The following is a 20,606-nucleotide window of genomic DNA, read 5'->3' as shown; positions in this document are numbered from 1 at the left end:
TGATCCGATGAGTTTTCCTGCTCCCTTCACTATTCTTCCCTGCCATTGAAGGGACTGAGGATTGGTTCTTGTCTTGATAAGAACAGCTATGACAATCAATGTAGTTTTTAGCATTAAAATGATAGTCTGAATGATTTTTTTTTTAATTATTTATTTTCCACATTCCCAGTGTTTTAGGGATATATTATGGAGTCTTCAAAAAATAATTGCATCTAAACTTATTAGACTACCTTCCACTATTTTTTTTTCCCTGAAGCCTCTGCCTGAATGTATGAAGTTCTGAAACCAATAAAATAATGGCATGATGGGGGATGTTCCCTAGCGTGAAGTAGGTGGGTTTTGTTGTATCTATGAATAGTAAGGGTTGCCCACTTAAAATAAAGTTGCCCCAGGTAAAATAAATAGGAAGTCTAGAGTGCAACTGAGAACTTCAGCCAAATATCATAAACATTGTTCAATTGATCTGAAGCATTTGTGTTTGTGAAACTGGTGTTCTGACAACAGCTCTTAAGTTTGTGTATAGTGTTAGTGGATAGAGCACTAAAGGTTATGACGCAGGAAACTATTCTCTGTCAAGAAGAAAAACAATGTGAAATGATCCAAGTGGAGTGTGTGTATGGCTGTGTGGGACTTTTTTTTTCCCATCTGTCTACTTATTATTTTACCAAGTGGTTTAGAGCACTTTTTTCATTTTGCAGTGGATGGACAAGCTAACATAAACGACCTTTCACAAAATAGTTGAATTTCATAAGTGTAAAATATGCCTGTAACAAGCACAAGGAAAATGTGCAGTTTTATAGCTGGAAGCTATTTAATTCTTAATTTGTAAATTCATTCTGCATCGTAAAATTTTAGGCAATGATATTTAGGGCTTGTAACCTGGTAAGATGCTAGTGTATTATTCTTATTGCATAGTTCAAAAAGTGTACTATCTGTGTCTACTTCATAAGCAGATTAATTTTATTTTATTGCTCCCTAAACAGATGCAGTTTAACACTATTTCCTTAATTTTTATTTTGAACTTATTAATGCTTTTATATCCTAAGTGTTTTTCTAAGAAATATGTGCTGGATTGAAGAATGTTTTAAACTGTCTAGATAATTTGAGATTTTTGTTTTTAGGATATGTTTGCTGTCGCTGTTTCTTTGATTACTGGGAAAATTTTGTACATCTCTGATCAAGCTGCTTCTATTCTCCGCTGTAAGAGGGGTTATTTTAAAAATGCCAAATTTGTGGAGTTCTTGGCGCCTCAGGATGTCAGTGTGTTCTATACTTCTACTACCCCATACAGATTACCATCATGGAATATTTGCAACAGAGCTGGTGAGTGGTCTCAACAGCAGATATTTCTCTGACCTTCTTTCAGTCATGCAAATGCAAATACTTGAACTGTTTTTTAATATCCTTCTGTCCTTCTCCATCACTTTTTGAGGGTATAACACAGATGAACGTCTCTTAACAGTACTAGATGCATAACACGCTTTTATAAATAAGCAAGGCTTGTCTTTTGGCTAAAAGTCTTCTGAATGTCATTGTTTATTGGTTCTCGTGCCCCCAAATGATGAATGAAAACAAAGTAGGTATTCATGCTGAATAGTGGGTTTGCTTTCCACTTCTACTAGAAATCAAAAGACCGCAGTTTTTCTTTAAAATTTCTTTTCTTCAGATATAAAGGGGATAATATTCTGCCTCCTTCCTTTTAAAATGGTTATGATTTGAATACTGGACACCTTGATTACAGTGTAGAAAGATGTCCTTCAGCTGCCATCACTGTGCATTCACCAAGTGTAATCATATCTCTATTCTTTTAGCCTTAGAAAAATGTTAGGCATGCTAATGGTGAAGGATCACATGTCTTAGGGCACTTAATATTTGTTTGTGGGAGGATTGTTTTACTAGTGTACCTACAGCTGTTAGGAATTGAGAAATAGCTGCCAACTATTTTAACCAAACACTTGAAATTTAAGGTCTGCTCTAAATGTTTGAAATTCCAATCCATTGTGTGCCATGTCTATTAAGATAAATCAGAGTGTGAAACATATTTAAGCTGAAAAAAGAGCAATAAATACATACTAAGTAATGCATACATAAAGCAGGTCGGAAGGGACTTTGTGAGGTCTGTAGTCCAACCTCTGGCTCAAAATAGGGTCAATGGTGAATTCTGACCATGTGATCCTAATTACAGGTATTATTCAGTTATGGGGTTTTTTTTCTGAAACATTTTCTGTAGTTCTATTATGTTTGTGTATAGCTTCAAATTTCGAAAATGCAGTAAGTGGAACTATGCACACTATCCCATGTATCAGCTGCCATAGAATATAATATCCAAAAGTATTGAGGCCTTTTAAAGACTAGAGCTTGTCTTGAAAATCACACTGTGGCTACTCTGGAAAAGGAGGGAAATAGGCTTAAAAGGTGAGAGGAAGCCTTCATGAAAAATACTTTTTTTTGGAGGGGAGGGGTGGATTTGATGATCTGCTGTCCTAGTGCCTTTCTAGGAAAAAGGTCAAAGTTTGGATCCCGGATAATCAAACATTTTGGGTCAACACTATAAAGTACAGTGGAAAAGCTGGTAAGAGTAAACAGCTCAAACTGGAGAACTGTTTAGATATGGTTTTGGCAAAAGGCTTAATAAGCAAGCAGCTGTGATTCACACGCCAACCTCAGAATCTGAGTGGTATTCAGATTTAGTTGCTTGTGAACTACATTGTTTAGCAAATATGTGCGGAGACTTCAGGGAACATAAGCTTTTTAAAGAAATCAGCCTTCATCACTTAAGGAAAAATTCTTGTTTTAAATATCATAATGTCGTAATAATTTGTAACTTGTTATGAAATATGTTTAATATTTCTAGAGTCTTCCACACAGGATTGCATGGAAGAGAAATCTTTTTTCTGTCGCATCAGGTAAGACAACAATATTATAAAGCTTAGTGTTATATTATGAAACCATGCGTTATAGAAGTATTTGACTTTTATAAGAACCATCTGGTATGTAAGTTTCTTACTTTTCATAATGTCAACATAAGGCAAAACTTATGCATGTTCTCTAGTTGATTAACTCCTAGAAGCTACAGAGAAAACTGCAAAGTGATTTCAGGAAGTTGCATCTTAGAAGTTATTGGTGTGAATATTGACCTTTCCACCATAAAGGAAGCTGATATGGTATCTGCTGCTATGGAAAGTCTTCAGTTCATGTTAATTGAACTGTTCCGTTCAGCACCTGCTACAGAGTCTCTTTCATTCTAGAAGACTAATGTTTAATCTTAAATTTATCTCGAGTGTCCTGTAAAGAAAGATACATGGGGGTAACTTGACTTGTCTCTTTTGCAGTTACTAGATGACACAGTTCCTTTTGGTTTTGCTTTTCTTCCTTCTTTTCCTGCACCCACTCCCTTTGGTTGCTTTTGTTTAGGAAATGCTGGCAACTTAGACCGTGTTTCTTGTGCAATTTGATTTCTTGCTGCTTATTGCCTCTCTGGTAGCATTTCCGAAAACAAAAATTGTGGATCCTATTACTTCTAGAGTAAATAAATACTTATCATTAAGGTATGAGTAAACTTTAAACAAATTAGAGACAATGTACTGCTCCAGAGCATTGGATTGGATGTACTCTAAAAGTACTGCTGGTGCTATTGCAGACTTTTTTTGTCCAACTAACATTGGTTCCAAAAGCTTTAGTTTTATAAAGCTGTGCTGTGATAAACTTGTTACAACTGAAATTTTTTTTTTGTGACTGTGTAAATGGTTGTTATTTTCATTACTATGCTTTGGATTCTTATTAAGTAAATAACTGTTATTATAGGTAAGAATTTCTGAGTCTTCGTTCTTTTTAAATTGGGATAAATATTGAGTAAAAGAAAGTCTTTATGTTAACTGAGGGTATATAGCAGTCTTCATAAAAGACAATTATAAAATCATCCCTCTGAAGGGTATAATGTCACAGATTAAGATTATTGGATCAACAATATAACTTAATCCATCGTAGGAGGTGGGGTTTTCTTTTTTCCATCAAATTTCCATTTAAAGCAATTGTGGATCTTTGTATTTTAGGCAGTAGGGAGGACGACGTGTTCTTTATTGCAGTTGGTATGCAAAGGATGCCATCAGAATTAGCTTCTCTTCTACCAAAAAAAAAAAGAATGAGGAAATTACAATAGATAAATTAAAACTTTGTTTAGCATAAGAATTAATGTATTGAAATAATTAACTCTGTTTAATTATTAGTGCGGGAAAGGAGCGTGAAAATGAGATTTGCTACCATCCGTTTCGGATGACTCCTTACCTTATCAAAGTGCAAGATCCGGAAATAGCAGAGGACCAGCTTTGCTGCGTGTTGCTTGCAGAAAAAGTACATTCTGGTTATGAAGGTAATCTTCTGAATGCACAAAGACTAGTTTGGTTTCCTGAAAGTAAGAACTGTTATACGCTCTGCTACAGGAATTTCCATGCGGTGTAGCACAACTGAATTTCAGCCTGAGAAAGCCAACTATATGAGTTACTGTCAGTGATCTCAAGTTTTATTAAAGTGAAAGATAACTGATTCTGTTCTCTGCCCTTGCTGAGAGGCTGTGAGCTAGCAAGCTGCTTTCCTATATGCTCTTAGACAGACTTTTAGACTTTACTCAGTATTTAACAGAAACATGTAGCTTGAAGTATTTTATGTATGCAAAAAAACCCACTTGTTAATCTGCTTTTATTTTTCTCTCAGCACCCAGAATTCCTCCTGACAAAAGAATTTTTACAACTACACACACACCGACCTGTTTGTTCCAGGATGTAGATGAAAGGTAACTTATAAAAAATATTCTTTTTTCAATTTACTGATAAGCGAGCTATCCAGTATCTTTACAGGTATTTTTAGGATTTAATTAAGATGTCTGTGTGAGGTTAAAAAGTCATATGACTCCTGAAGAGTTTTAACCTAAGACAAGTACATCCTCCAATTTTCACTAAGCATGAAAACACATTACACTGTGGTATTTAAGTGGAAAACTATTTGCCTGCTAACAACTTGTTCTTCCATTTTCCTTCCATCTGGGGCAAATCTGGACATAAATACAATGAATGAAACCCACAACCTGTGCTAACAATGATTACCTGTATGAGTCTTTTAGCTTTTACTTTTTTTTAAAACAGCAATATGCTGCTGTCACTTTCTGCTGACCCAGTTATAGCTAGAGGTGTGTCTTTTAAATGCAACATTAGATTGTAAAAACAAAAACAAAATTTCTATGTTCTCAGTTTAAACTACAGATTTCATAGTTCTTGCTGTTGTTGTCTGCATACAAAACCTGCTCAAATTCTACTGGCTGAAGACTTCACATTGTTTTGACATTCATGGAAGCTGATTAGAGCAAGTATTCACATTTCAGAGTAGAACCAAGTATGCCACCTGTGATCTTAAGGCACACACAGAGGCTCAGGAGCTAAGGTGTAAACCGAGCTTTCCTTTAGTCTTCCGGATTGCTTTTGTCTGGGGCCTTTCAAAGGCTGTTTAGGTGACAGAAATGTGAAGTCTATGAAAAGAATGGAAGATACTCCTTCAGAGTTAGGAGTGTACTGTGTTAGTGTAGGCTGAGGAGGAGACGATAATCTCAAGAAGCTTTTAAGGACAGGGATGCACTATGGAATATCATAGTGTTTTGAAGACCCGACTTGATAAGAGAATCCACATGTTCCTGAGTTGAAAACACAGGCTACCTTTTCCTTTCTCTCTCTTCCTCTTCCCTTGTTTTACATGATATTTCTTCATGATGGTTTCTGATGTGCTATATGTGGGATTTTATTTTGACTTTAATGAAAGCTAAGTTGGCTGCAATAGTAGCATCTGACTTCTGAGATTCTCCCCTCCTCTTGTTTTTAAGCATTCTAAGAATGCTAGAATTTTCTTTGTAGGTCTAGATGGGGAGGATGTCTGCAGACAGAGTAGCTGTATAATGGACAATTTTGGATTTCTGTGGTATCTTTTGGGTGGGAATCTTCTTGTTTCTGAAGAAATATGCTGTTCTTGGCAAAATCTTAACTGCAGCAGAAAAGAGGGATTGGGGGAAAGGAGGTTATTGGGGAGTTCTGGCTAGGCTGCAGTCAATAAGATAAAAAACCTACTGTTTGACTTTTGAGACAATTTATCTGCAGAGAGGTCAGGCATATCAGTATTACTGCAGTGCACATGTGTTTTATTAAATAAGAATTGTGAAAGGTAGCTATTGGAGATTACTATAGAAGAAGACAATGGCTAATCAGTGAGGATAAGTTTGGACTTTAAGGTACGGCTATTTTTGGCTAACTTGTGCAGATATTGTGGCTTAGTGTGAAGAGTTCCTACAGGATAGAAGACAATGTAATGCTGACAAACTGTTTTTCCATGGTATGATTTATACAGTCTCTCTAAACAGCTTAAGTTGACAAAAGAACTACTAAGTCCAGTATAGTTCTGTCCTCTTCATGGATTTTTCTCTCTGTCCCTCATTCCCACACATGCTCCAAGACAACTGCAACTTTGCAGGGTGGGTTTATCTTTTCAAATAGGCTAATGGCACAATGTAAAGCTTCTCTTTCTCCATGCACCCCCATTTATTTCCAGTACTCACCTAACAGAAATGGCAAGGTTACTGAATGGAGAGCTTTGGCTTGGGTGGAGTGAGTACAGTAAATCCCTTCTCTATGGCTACCATGGAAGCTTCTTTCCTGTTAGTCTGGCGTTACCACTTATTCTCAAATACCATTTTTGAACACTCACAGTGAGGGTTGATTACATCTTGGTCTGATATTAGGACTTTGCTTCATTTATTTCTGTTCTTGCGATCTGTGTGGTTGATTTTGCTTTTAATTATTTAACTCCTGAGAGCATTGACAGCCAGATAAATGTTTACCAAGATACGCATATGCAGTTTATTACTCTAGAGCTCTCCAGGGTTAGGTGGAATACACAAAACAATAGATTCTTAGGGGAAGCAGAGTCTGATATTTAAAAATACATAACTGAACACCTGCTGTTGAGTGAGAATTGTTCATAATATAACACTGAAACTGTTGCCTGACTTGCATAAAATAAAGTAATTCTGTGATCGGTATGTGTTCGTGGGTTGGAAAAATGCTTATTTGTCCTAACTCCGCAAGTGGGTCTTTGCACAGAGCATGTTAAGTAAAAAGAAATATTTTCCTGAAATTAAACAGATCATTCCTGTATATATTTGTCTTTGAAATGTATTTGATACTTGATGTGTATGATGGGTGTAAGGAGTTCTGTACAGTTCACAGTGGAGTGATCTTAGTAAATGAATTTAAAGCAGTTTCCTATTTAACTTGCAATAAGAATATAAAGAGACTTCTTATTCATGTTGTTTTGACACTTCAAATGTCATTCTATAAAACACAAACTAAACTTGCTGCCTCTCCTCATCAGCCATTCTTATGCCATATGTGCATTTGCATTCATAAAATGAGTTTATTAACTTAAACTCTGAATTATTTTGAGTTATTCATTATGAGGAAGCATAATGATGGTGAGTTACTATCTACTAGAGGCAGTACATTAAGTATTTTCAAATACAGCATTATATGATCACAGAAATGCTGATTGGAAGGGACTGCTGGAGGTCTCTGTTCCATCCTTTTGCTTGAAATGAAACAGTTGCCCAGTTCTAGGTTAGGTCAGCTGTGATCTTGACTCAATAATGCCTGAAACCCCCCAAGGACAGAGATTACACAATCTGTATGGGAAACTGTTCCTGTGTTGCACTACTCACTTTGTTAAAAAACTTTTCCTAACATCCAGTATGAGCTTTCCAGACTGCAGTCTGGGGCCATTGCCCGTAGTTTTATTGTCTGGCACCACCAAGAAAATTTAACTCCCTCTTTGTAACTCCTCTTCCCAGTAGTTGTGGGAAGCTCCTGGATCATCCCTTAGTCTCCTCTTGGTCAGAACAGGCGAGCTCAGCTCAATCTCTAGTCATCGAACATACATTCTAGATTCCTGACTCTTCCAGTGATCTTCATAACAGTATAAAAATGCATAGTTTTTTTGGTTGGTTTTTGGGTTTTTTGGGGGTTTTGTGTTGTGGGTTTTTTTTTTTTTGCATAGAAGTGACTGAATTTCCATCTTTCTTTATAACTAGGTTAATAAATAACAGTTTAAAATTTTGTCCCTTTTAGGGTAGGTGTTCTGTCGCAGCACAAATGAACGTAGAGTTTGCCAGGCTTTCATAAAGCAGGTGACAAAGAATAGGAACAGTGCGAACAAAAACTTGAGTTTTCTTCTACTTCTTACAATGTTGTTTGATGAAGTCCTAACTGAAGTCATTCAGAGTTTACTGGTATTTTAAACTCCTCTAGTGGCATAACTTTTCTTATGTGCTTTGAACTTGGTGGCGTTTTTAAATGTCAATGTGTCAAAATGATATGATTTGGTATGAGTTTCATGCCAGTTTCAGCTTTGTAAAGTTGTTGCTTTAGATCATCCAGAAGCTTTTAAAACTCATTTTTTAACTAATTGCTTCAATAATAAGGCATTAGTTGCTATCCTCATTTTCCCCTGTATATCTCAGCCTCTTTTCCAGAAGGGTATGTTTTGGGGAACTGATCTAATTCCAGTGGGTTATTGGAAGTGCAATGTTGAAGGCATTTGTTCCTATAATGCTTTTGAGTTCCAACACAACACAGATCCTGTGTCTGTGGTGTACTGCGGCCAAGTTCTTCATGAAAGCTGTTCAGATACCTGAGTATCTTTCTGGCCTTTGTGAGTAAATGGGGCTGGGGGGAAGGTATACAGCGCTTTGAGTTTACAAGATGACTTGCTGGCATCTGGCAACTTCTTAAACATATACTGAGTAGTATTGACTTAATGCTTTTTTTTTTTTTCCCAAAGCATGTTTTTGGTGGTTAGCTTTCAGGGTAAGGTGCAAACTGACATTTGTGAACTTTCACTCTTTCTCCTTAATATGAATGCTTTAAGTGATCAATGCAAATTATTTCATCGCATAAATAAGTCGTTCACATCATTAGAAGTGGTCATTGATAATGTGAGGAATTCGGCAACATTACTTTTAATTCTCTATTTTAATTAGTAAGCTTGCTTCCTTGTAGCTCCTTTATGAGTTGAACTCTTAACCTGCCTGTGAGAAAGTTTTCTCGAGAACTAGTCAACTACCCTGTTGGTACTTCATCTATAGTAATCCTGTGATCCTTGGCCTTGGCTTGCAGCCCATAGATAGGGGTACTATTTACCTTCATGAGAGTTTTACAAGATTGAACTTTATTAATGCTCTTTTAAAATTAGGGTAGGTGTTTATCCTCTAGAGCTAGGCAGCATAGGAAAGACAGAACTGCTGTAGCAGAATCCTTGATTTGGTCTGATCATGTTGTTTTGTAAAGTTACCAAAAAAACCCAACCACCCCACAAACAAAACAGAGTACTACTGCTGTTAAGTTGGCACGGCTATTTCCCCAAATTTAAACTTAAAATTATTCATTCTCTTTATAGGAAACTTAAAATTGAAACGTTTTAAAGATTAAATATACATTTATTCCACTTTTTTTTTGTTTTTCTTTCTCCAGAGCAGTACCTCTGTTGGGATACCTACCTCAGGACTTAGTAGGAACACCAGTCTTGGTGCATCTTCACCCAAATGACAGACCCTTGATGCTAGCAATTCACAAAAAAAGTATGTAATCTCTTACTGTGGCAGAAATTTTTTTTTCTGAAAGTTAATAATAATGACTACAAAGACCTCAGCAAGTAGGAGGTGAAAATTAATTGTGACTGTGAATTTTTCTGCAAGTAAATACTGAATCCTTTCCTCTACAACTTGATTCTTAATGCAAATAGATGAAAATGAGAAATCACTCAATTTCGTGTTTGATATGAAGCATATGTCTGCTGTAAACAAATTGACTGTAAATGAATATTTCATACATAAAGAAAATTTTCCTGAGAATGCAATGATGGAAGTTGTCATACTTTAAATGGTAGTCTTTTTTATTTCATAGAGAAGAAAATAAGAGGTATTCTGGCAATGTTAATTTGTTCAACTCTGAAAACGTAAAGCTGTTTCTTCAGTCATCTTTAGCTTGTTGTGTTCTGAAGGTGATTTTCTTGATGTAGTCCAGTAAATTATGAAGGTCTGCTGGTAGCCCAGCATTTCTAAATGTACAGACGTATCTGGTATTTGTTCCTTCAAATATCATCTTCCTCCTTTGCAATTCATTGTAAAATCCTGAATCATTAAGTAGAATTGTGCAAATATTAATCTGAAATTTCTTTTTGAATCGTTCATCACAGTACTTCAGTATGGAGGACAGCCTTTTGACTATTCACCAATCAGATTTTGCACTAGAAATGGAGATTATATAACCATGGACACTAGCTGGTCCAGTTTCATCAACCCTTGGAGTCGAAAAGTTTCATTTATTATTGGAAGACACAAAGTTAGGACGTAAGTCAATAAACCGTTGGGACTTTAAGAATTTTTTTTTTTATTATTTATTTTCCCACCCCGTGGGTTTACATAGTGATCCTTAAGAAAGACATGAGGGATTTTGGGGAGCGGGAAATCACACATACAAATTGCTTCCTTTTTACATTTGTAACTGCTTTAAAAAGAAATTTGAAGTCCTTCAAATTCTGCCAATACTGTCAAGAGTTGCTTCAAAGAGGGAAGTCATGCTCAAAGTGAGAAAGAGTATGTATTTTATCAGATTCAAAGGTTGTAGATGCAATAGAATAAGCATCAGATTCTGTTTACTATATATAGATCAGATTCTGTTTACTATATATAGATGGTAAATTGAAGTTGTGGTCTCTCTGTGATTGAAGTACCTGCATTTGTAATGAGCTGAGATATGTTTGGTTTATGCAGGGGTCCCTTAAATGAAGACGTCTTTGCTGCTCCCAACTATACAGAGGACAGAATCCTTCATCCCAGCGTTCAGGAAATCACTGAGCAAATATATCGGCTATTATTGCAGGTACAGCATGTGCTTTAATGTTAGCTTTTTCATTTCCCACTGAAGAAAGGGCATTTATCTTTGTGTGATGTTTTGTTTAGCTGTCTGCTACTGTACTGGAATTTCTGGCTACAATCTTGGAAATTACTTGTACTCATGATTACCAGACCAGACTTACTGAAGTATGTTAAAGCTCCAGTTGGTATTTTAAGGATTTCATGCAGCTATGGAGTCCTCACAAAAAAAAAAGCCCAAAACTAAAATAAATCCTTTTTTCCTCACATGGAATTACTGGTAACAATTTCAGTTTTGTTTAAAGCTGGTGTGCTGAGATATGTCTATATGTATGTATTCTGTTGTTGTTAACAGCCTGTACACAACAGTGGATCCAGTGGCTATGGAAGTCTAGGTAGCAATGGTTCACATGAGCACTTAATGAGTGTGGCATCCTCCAGCGACAGCACAGGAAATAATAATGAAGACGCTCATAAGGATAAACCAGTAGGTTTGGTTTTTCTTATTCAAGTATGTGGCACAAAACAAACTAGTAAAAGTGGGGTTTTTTTACTTTTAGCATAACTCTTTCAAATTAAGGATGGAAGGAAGTATAAGGAAAAAGTCATCTTTCTTTTTTTGTTTAACGTGGAAAAAACCTTTCTGTCTTGGGGAATAAACATTTCTGGTGTAGATGAAGTCTCAGGGTACTGAAGCACAGTTATAGAGGTGAAAGTCAGTGTGTATAAAGAATTTAAACCTGTACAGTGTGTTAATTTATTCTAATGTCTGTTATATGTTATATGCTGTGCTTCTGGGAAAACCAGTTGGATATTTGAAAGCAGTTTCTTTTGGGAGGGGAAAGTTTGTAATTACTGTTTTCCCAAATGAAACTAAGAAAATAAAATGCAGTAATAGCTTGACCTTGATCACTTTTTATCTTGCAAAAATGCATTATTTAATATGGAATGAAATAAATGGAATGGAATAAAATAAAGATTTTTTTGAGCTTAAACCTTAACTTTACCGTAGATTGGGCCATTGCTACATCTAGTTGATAGTGAGATGTAACTTTCAAAATTCGATTAGTCTGAACAAAACAGCAGCATTAAATTTGTGCCTATGCTTAACAGAACTATTCCATAGGCAAAGTAAATCAGACAGACAGTAATGTACTGAATGCAGTTGAAGGAACTGGACCTTTTAACATCTCTAGTCATTTTGGCTTTCCTGTTGTTCTTCCCAAATTTGTTGTAGGTCACTGAGTTGTGTTTAATCTGAAAGCCAAAATTTTCCTTTACTTAGTTATATTGCTTATAGGCTAATTCTCCCAAATCTGATTTCTGCTTCTGTGATTAGGCATGGCAGACTGCTGCTCTTGCCAAGGTGGTCACTTCCCTGGCTTTCAGTCCTTAAACACTAGTGGCTTAAGCAGATGAAGTCTCTGGATTTTTTTGTTTAGCAGATAACTTACTACATTTCAGGGCTATGCAGAAAAGTAATATTTAAGGAGACCTTGGTTTTGAGGGAAATAGGTATCTATCTTTCCTTCACTATTTCCACAGATAGTGAAGAGTGTTATGGTATAGTTCTATAACATTGTGTCAGTGCTTGGTTAAATTTCTAGCACAAAAGTTCTCAGTCTTAGCAGCAATATTTTTTTTACCAAGTGATACTGTGGTGTTTTTTTTCCAAAGTCCTCTTTGTAATGTATCTTTATATTTTCTTATCCAAGTCATTCAACCATATTAAACAAAATACAGACTGATTGTGTAAAAAAACATACTTTGAATTTCTTCTCTTTCCAATTCCCCAAATTCTGCTGCTGCACAATAAAATTCTATACATCAGGATTTCTCCTGTGATCAGACCAACTGTAAGAGAGCGATTAACTAAGGTTAGATTTAGTCTACTGAGGAATCACTATGCATGATGTTTTATGTCAGAATTTTGTAGTAACTCTTTTTTAATGACCTGTTTTCAGGAGGTTTGTCAAGATGCCCGTAAGGTCAAAAATAAAGGACAGCGTATTTTCGCTGACAATAAAGCAAAACTGGAATGTAAGAGAGAGCCTTTTGCAGGTAAGATGTTAGCAAGTTAATTAAGTATTAGTCTATTGTGCTGGTGCCTCGTATAATATGACAGTAGGATTTTTTTTCTAGTTTAGTTCTAATGAATGCATAAAGACAGCATTTTTATCAATTAAAATTATATTGTCCTGTGTCTCTCCACTGTGTTCAGGAAAATACTGTGTTCAGCTATGTCTGAATTGATAATGGTATAACACACAGTTAAGGCATGTCCTAAAGCTGTTGTTTTGAAGTACCTTAATTGTAGCTTATGTTTTCATACAAGTGAAACATCTTTTCTGTTAGGTGGAGGAAAATGTTATGGATGTTGTCTTTCCTGTTTGCATTGTAACCTCAGGAATTTTTAAGTCAATAAATGAAAATCTTACTAATGAGATTTCAATTCTGCATACGTTAATAGGTTATTCTTCTAATAATTTGTTATAACTTATGGGCACTAGAGTTGTCCTCATACTGAGTATGTTTCAACTTTAATGATATCTATTCTTTTATAGCCGTAATATCTATTCCCTTTTGGATCCATACACATCAACCTAACTAAACTTCACACCTCCAAAAATCCTAAGGACAGGAAAACATTTACACAATATTCATCTATTAGTGCACAGACTTCTTACTTGCTTTACAGTGGTTAACTTGTGACCTGTTAAGAAATATGTATAAATGAGAACTTCTACTATTGCTTTTAGGGGAATTTGCAAGGATTTAATGCCATAATTGCATAACAGCAGTATCTCTTTTCACAGAAAAACAAAATGGTCCTGGTGGTCAGGTGAAAGACGTAGTGGGAAAGGATACTGCAGTAACAGCTGCTCCTAAAAATGTGACTACTGAAGATTTGGCTTGGAAAGAACAACCCGTATATTCTTATCAACAGATTAGCTGTTTGGACAGTGTCATTAGGTAAGCAACCAATGTGTAAATTACTCTTGACGTCTAGACTTAAGACTTGCATATCTAATATTGTTAAATCATTGTATTTTAGGTACTTGGAGAGTTGTAATGTGCCTGGTACAGCAAAAAGAAAGTGTGAACCTTCATCAAGTGTTGCATCACTGAATTCTGGAGTTCATGAACAAAAACCAGCTGATAATGCTATACAGCCCTTGGGAGGTATCTGTACATTACAGCTTTTTCTTGATTGATTTTTTGCTAGCAGCCAGTTGGATGTTGCTTCTTTGCAGAATAATGACAAGTGTAGCTTAGGCATGACCTCGTAGCCGTTTTCTCAGTGTTAGATGTTGGTGATCTAACTTTTATTATTAAATCTTCCCTACAATCAAATACTGAGTAGTTGATTGAATATCTGGATTGTAGATGCAATAAGCTTATTTATACTTTACAAAATACAGCGGGATTTTGAGTTTTAGGACTTGAATCACTATCAAATGTAAGACATTTGTTTCACAGTTGGGACTTGTAAGAACAACCAGCTGAAGAACCTGGCAGCTAATTAGTTGCAGCAAAAATATGCATATTACACCTGTTTCTTCTTTGTGGACATTAAAAAAAAAAAAAAAAGGAACAAGAGAGGGTAAAATGCAGCATTGCATTGCTCTCAGTGTTGTGTGAGGCACAAGAACCCACTTGAAAGGAATGTCCAGCCATGAAAATAAAAGATGGGGATTACTGAGGATAGCTACCTAAAAAGTCTGCTGTAGGCAAAAGCATTAACTTAATTTGTTAGGACTTAGGTATATCATTTGATATAGTCCCTGTCTGGTTGGGGAGCTAAAGTGAGGAACATAACTGGTTAGTACAAGAATTGCGAGATTGGTAAAGAACTATATGTAAATTAGATACTTGCTGATTCAACCTTGTCATTATATGAGGCTGAAGGGGAAGTGTCTAGTGGAGTTTCTCAAAAATTGGTCTTGAGAATGATCTTGTCTGTATTTCCTTTTGATGAGCTGCAAAAAGAAGGTCTAATGCAGCTTTTATAACCAAATTGGAATGCATCAGGAACAAAGTGTCCTGTAGAGGGAATTGAAATGCCTTGAGAACTAGAGAGGAAGAAGTGGTGGAACTAGCATCATGCAATTAGGAACATAATTTCTGCTGTCATTTGGAGTCTATGCAGTTCTAGTTGACAGGAGAAGATGTGGGTTCACTAGATTTTTGGTGCACTGATGACTGAGAATGACAAAGCCACCAGCATACTCTAGTCAGGAAAAAGGCAAACTTTGGGTCTTAAATATGTGTTATGCCAAGTATTCCTACTAGAGAAAGAATATTTTAATGCTGTTTTCTGATGCACTGGTATGACCTCTGCTGGATTATTGTGTGTAGCTTTCAGGTGAAAGACTTTAAATACGTGGATGCTCAGAGCAAAGCTGTAAGGATAAGCAGCTAATGACAGAGATTAGTGTACAACAATATGGGAGCTGGGCAGGACTTAATCTTAGGCTGGAAAAGGCTAGAAACTTTCTTCCAAAATTGTGCCGTGAAAGGAGAGAGAAGACCAGGAAAGACCAAAAAGTCCTTCATTGAAAAGATTTGGTTTGGCTGTATGTGAAAGTAGATGATTGGATTTGGTTGCTCAGAAGTCGGTCTATTCCTAAGACGTTCTTGGTGGAATGCATAAAGTAAAATGTTCTTCTTGTGTCTTGTCAAGCACAGTTTAGCCTCTACTGCTTTGCAACCGTAGCAGCATATAACTTGCATTTGCTCTTGTTTATGTTCAGTAAACTACAACTTTATTTCTTTTAATAGATCCTGCTGTGTTGAAGGCATCTGGTAAATCAAATGGTCCCCCAGTGGTTGGTGCTCACTTAACATCTTTGGCTTTACCTGGCAAGCCTGAAAGTGTTGTCTCTCTCACAAGTCAGTGCAGCTACAGTAGCACCATTGTTCATGTTGGAGACAAAAAACCACAACCTGAATTAGGTATGATTTTTGCTAATAAATTTTCTCCAAAATGGCGATTGCTAGCAAGTTTAAACTTCAGATGTGTGAACAGCTCGTATCTGCTTGTGAATTACATTTTCTTACAGCTGAAATGTTCCTATGGAAATGGAATAAATAGGATCAATAGGATCAGAATTTGTATCTTAAACTTACAGCAAATTTATTGCAGAATTGTAATAGCTTAAAAATGCATAAGCAAAGCTTTTTTTACTTCATCTTGATTTCCCTCCCCCCCCCCCCCCCCCTATTTCTGTAGAAATGATAGAAGATGGTCCAAGTGGAGCAGAACTCTTAGATGGCCAACTTCTTGCCCCTCCATCCAGCTCTGCACATGTAAATCAAGAAAAGGAGCCATTTAAAAAACTGGGACTTACAAAGGAAGTTCTTGCAGTGCATACGCAAAAAGAGGAGCAGAGCTTTTTGAATAAGTTTAAAGAAATCAAGAGATTTAATATTTTTCAGTCCCACTGCAATTACTACTTACAAGATAAACCTAAAGGACGGCCTGGTGAACGTGGTATGGCAATAGTTTTCACGATAAAACTTGTATTTATATAGGAAGTAGATCCTCTTGAGAGGGCATTTCCATTTTTAGCTGTATTGTGGGGCCACTGTGAATAGTGACAGTTGCATGCTATTTTTAAAGTCCACATAAAAATTCTTTCTGATAAGTCTTGCTTGAAGATTGAGAGTGGAATATAGCTTTTAATGTAATAACTGACATTTTAGTAACTAATACTTTGATTTTTATCTGTTCACTATACTATTACTGTCATGCATCTACCTTCAAGGGACAAAAACATGCTTTAGCATGTTCGCTTTACTGTATCTATGCTTGTATTCCCTTGCTTTTCTTTTCCTTCTGTCTTTCCATCTGTCTTTTTTCAAGTTTGTGTTTTTGTATTGTTTTCAGCCCCTTTGCTTTACATCCAGTTTCCCCCATTCCACTATTGTGTAATTGGTGAAACAATCTGATGATTGTTTGGTTGCCTTTAAGTTAATAATGTGATCAGTGGGATGGAAATGGCACAGACTAGCCGTAATAGTGAGATTGTCTTGTTTATTAGGACTAGGAACTCTGGATGGTATTTTCAGAAGTGCTTGATACTGATCTGACTTTGTTCCCATTTCAGTCCTGACTTGACTTGGAACAGAAGTCAGACACTGCTAAGCATTTTTTGCAGATTCTTATCTTCCATTTTTTATTTAAATAGTTATGTAGGTCCTTGATTTAGGAAACCTGTTCTGGAACCCTTTAGTCCCCTTGTGTTCTTTATACTTGATAAACTTTCAGCCTATCTAAATAAGCTTTAGACAAACTAAAAGTTTGAGCAGCTTTTAGTGCCAGAAGGTATTTTATGGATTTCCTCACGTCTGTAATCAGATGAACTGACAGCCTTCACCTAGGAAAGAGTCGCTTGGTGCAGACTTCTCCTAAAATAAGATTGTAAAGGTAACATGCTTTTTTCCCCTCAGGAAATTCTTTTCTTTATGTGTACTTTCTCTTCTTCTGCTTTTTTTTTTCCTGACCTTTTCAATTACGGACCTGCATGACCTTAACTCTCTAGACATGCTTTCAGTCATGTCCCATACTGCTTTCATTGTAATTGCTGGAGTAATTAGAAGTTTGCTCCTCTGGGAGCCACTGTTTTGCAGCTTTGTGCTGTTTGGGTGACACACATTTGAGCCTGAATTGATCCACTGCTGCTCTCTTTTCTTCCATGGTGTGTCAGCATGGTTTTCATTGCCCAGTTAGCTCAGCTTTTGTGCTAGAGGTAGACCTGACTCCTTCCCAAATGCTTCCGTTCGGGTAGGCTAAGTCCAAAATTGTGGTTTTGAGCAACTTCTAGGGATGACAAGGTGAAAGGGATCCATCAGATTGCAAGTAGGATCCTTCCTGATGCGTTTTGGGGTTTTTTTTGGTGTGTGTTGTTTTTTTTTTTCTTTTTTGCAGGTGGCCGTGGACAAAGAAATGGCACTTCTGGAATGGATCAGCCTTGGAAGAAAAGTGGAAAGAACAGGAAATCAAAGCGCATTAAACCACAGGAGTCTTCGGACAGTACAACTTCTGGAACTAAATTCCCCCATCGGTTCCCTCTTCAAGGTTTAAATACTACTGCTTGGTCACCATCAGACACTTCACAAGCGAGCTATTCAGCAATGTCTTTTCCCACTGTTATGCCTGCATATCCACTTCCTGTTTTTCCAGCAGCAGGGACAGTGCCAGCAGCTCCCGAAACTTCACTCTCTGGTTTTAATCAGTTGCCAGACTCTGGAAATACTTGCCCTATGCAACCATCCCAGTTCTCTGCACCCCTCATGACACCTGTCGTAGCTCTTGTGCTCCCCAACTATGTTTACCCAGAGATGAACAATAACTTACCTCAAACACTTTACCACAGTCAACCCAACTTCCCTGCCCATTCCACTTTCTCTTCACAGACAGTATTTCCGACACAGCCACCATTTGGTACACCCAGCCCTTTCCCACCACAGGCATTTTTTCCAGCACAGCCATTCCATTATAATCCACCAGCAGAGTGTGAAAAGGTTCCTGTCACAGAGCCACGAAATGAGCCATCCCGATCCTGCACTCCACAGTCAGTGGGTCCTCAAGACCAGGCTTCACCACCTCTGTTCCAGTCAAGGTGCAGTTCTCCTCTGAATCTTCTACAATTAGAAGAAACCACAAAAACTGCTGAAAGTGGAGCTCCTGCGGGTTTACACGGAGCTTTAAGTGAGGAGGGAGTCATAGGCAAAATCATGACAACTGATAACTGTAGTGGAAAGGGATCCTTACCAGTAAGTATGCTGATGGGTTTTGTTTTTTTTTTTTAAAGTCTTCACGTTCTTGAACATATCTGAAGTTGTTAATATGTAGAGATGCTTAAAATGGATTCTGCACACACCCCACCTCCCCCCACCCCGTTTTGCTGTCTCTGCTACATCGTTTTCAATCCTTTCACTTGTGGGACCTATGTTTTAATGATTGACAGTAATCAGTCAATATAATGTCAGGAGATGGACTCACAATTGTAGTTAGTAAATTCAAACTTCAGCAGACTGAATAAAATGTGAAATCCAATCATTAGAATAGTCTTAACCTTTTAAAAATTAAAACCACCTTGTTGTTGTTCTTCTAAAGTTACACTAGGAAGCAGTTTTGTTCAACTTTTTTTTTAAGAAATACGAATATGGATAAGCCCATTGAAAAGCACTGAAATAGATTTAAAATAATACGAGCACTTTATTTTTAGCAAAAAGTTAGGCTAGTGAATTTGTGTGGAGGAGGGGAACAATCTATAAGTGGTCTGAAAGAAGCTGATTTAAAATAAAATCACATCTTTGTTTACAAACAAGCAACCAAAGTAAAGGAAGAATGAATTATTACTTGCAGACCATAACTTTATTTTTGTTTTATTTGGTGCACTAAAACTACACTGAGCTGTGTGGTAACTTCAGGGTTTTTTATTTCCTGGCTCATTCAAATTTGAGAAATCATTTTAACAAATAACCTTACAGAAATTTCAGATGGAGTAATATATCTGAAGAAGTCTCTATGACAGAAATATGTAGGCTAATATCAGTGTTTTCTAAAGGCACCATAGAGTATCTTTGTGAATCTAAGTCACTTGATGAGATGGAGTTTCAACCTAAACCTTTTAGATTGGCTCCTTCCTCCTTCTTGCTTTTCTTGTGCTGTGGTTTGTAACTGGTCTCTGCATCTAATGGTGCAGTTACAAAGTAGAACTTGGGTTCACTGCTGATTAAAGGAAAGCAGGCATTGGAAGGGGTGGCCTTTACTTTTAGGCATGTCTGAGATCTAAACTACTAAAAGTAATGGGTAAAATGCATTGCTAGTGTTGATGGTAGCAGCTGATTAGATGACTTTGTGCAGCGAGTCATACGCATGTGTCTACATTAGAAGGTATGAAGGAGGAGGAAGGAAAAACTTCTGAAAATGCTTGTTCCCCACATTGTGGGGAATATTTAGATCACCATGTTAAACTTCTCTCCCTGGTTAGTTTCCAGATGATTTATTTTACATAATATTCTTGTTATTGATCCTTAAGGGGGATGAATGGAGGGAGAACAGAGAAACGGATTTTGTTATATCTATGTTTTTCTAGAAAAACTTCCAAACTTGATTGATACAGTGCAAAAACTTGTCACATTCTATTATTACATGCTTGTTATCTCATGATCTTGAGAACAAATATATTTGGTTTTCATTAAAAAAAACTTCTCTATCATAGTTGTGCAAATGCCACTTATGGAGAAATTTTCAGGGATATATGCATCCAGTGCCATATTTGGACTAATGTATTCTGTGCACTAGAGCATGTAACTGTAACTTAGAGCATGCCCTGAGATGCCTCTTCTGGATTAAAAGAAGCTCGATAACAAAACTTAATAGTAACAATTTTGCTGGCAAATTCATTTGAATTTCCTTGAACTGGTAGTTCCTATTCTTTAGAAACCTGCAAAATGTAACCTCCTACAATTTCGTCATCACTTACTGGAAAATGAGGACAATACAGGCATTTGTTCAGGAATGTGTTAAGGATAAAGGTAGTTCTTTCCATTATTATGTATTTTGCTAAGTTCTGTCAACCTTAATTTCTAATATTTAATTTTTAAACTGACTTGCAATGAGGTTTTGCTTATG

General features: G+C 36.6%; 1 protein-coding gene across 1 annotated transcript in view; it reads left to right on the top strand.

Annotated features, from left to right (window-relative positions):
• Positions 1-1,121: 1,121 nt before the first annotated feature.
• Positions 1,122-20,606, top strand: part of PER2 (period circadian clock 2) — a gene marked incomplete at its 5' end in the record, with an annotated part of 24,458 nt that continues 4,973 nt past the window's right edge. The window contains 14 exons of the mRNA XM_009574836.1: positions 1,122-1,323; positions 2,855-2,906; positions 4,227-4,369; positions 4,711-4,789; positions 9,558-9,664; positions 10,282-10,435; positions 10,859-10,967; positions 11,316-11,447; positions 12,928-13,021; positions 13,777-13,933; positions 14,016-14,143; positions 15,743-15,916; positions 16,194-16,454; positions 17,892-18,739. Of these exons, the coding sequence (XP_009573131.1) occupies positions 1,122-1,323; positions 2,855-2,906; positions 4,227-4,369; positions 4,711-4,789; positions 9,558-9,664; positions 10,282-10,435; positions 10,859-10,967; positions 11,316-11,447; positions 12,928-13,021; positions 13,777-13,933; positions 14,016-14,143; positions 15,743-15,916; positions 16,194-16,454; positions 17,892-18,739 (2,640 nt within the window). The remainder of the gene's footprint in view (positions 1,324-2,854; positions 2,907-4,226; positions 4,370-4,710; positions 4,790-9,557; positions 9,665-10,281; positions 10,436-10,858; positions 10,968-11,315; positions 11,448-12,927; positions 13,022-13,776; positions 13,934-14,015; positions 14,144-15,742; positions 15,917-16,193; positions 16,455-17,891; positions 18,740-20,606) is intronic.

This window comes from Fulmarus glacialis, unplaced genomic scaffold (genome assembly GCF_000690835.1).
Source record: "Fulmarus glacialis isolate BGI_N327 unplaced genomic scaffold, ASM69083v1 scaffold27383, whole genome shotgun sequence".
In the NCBI taxonomy this organism is placed as follows: domain Eukaryota; kingdom Metazoa; phylum Chordata; class Aves; order Procellariiformes; family Procellariidae; genus Fulmarus; species Fulmarus glacialis.
Note: the sequence above shows the minus strand (reverse complement) of the source record. Positions and strands in the feature narration are given on the sequence as shown.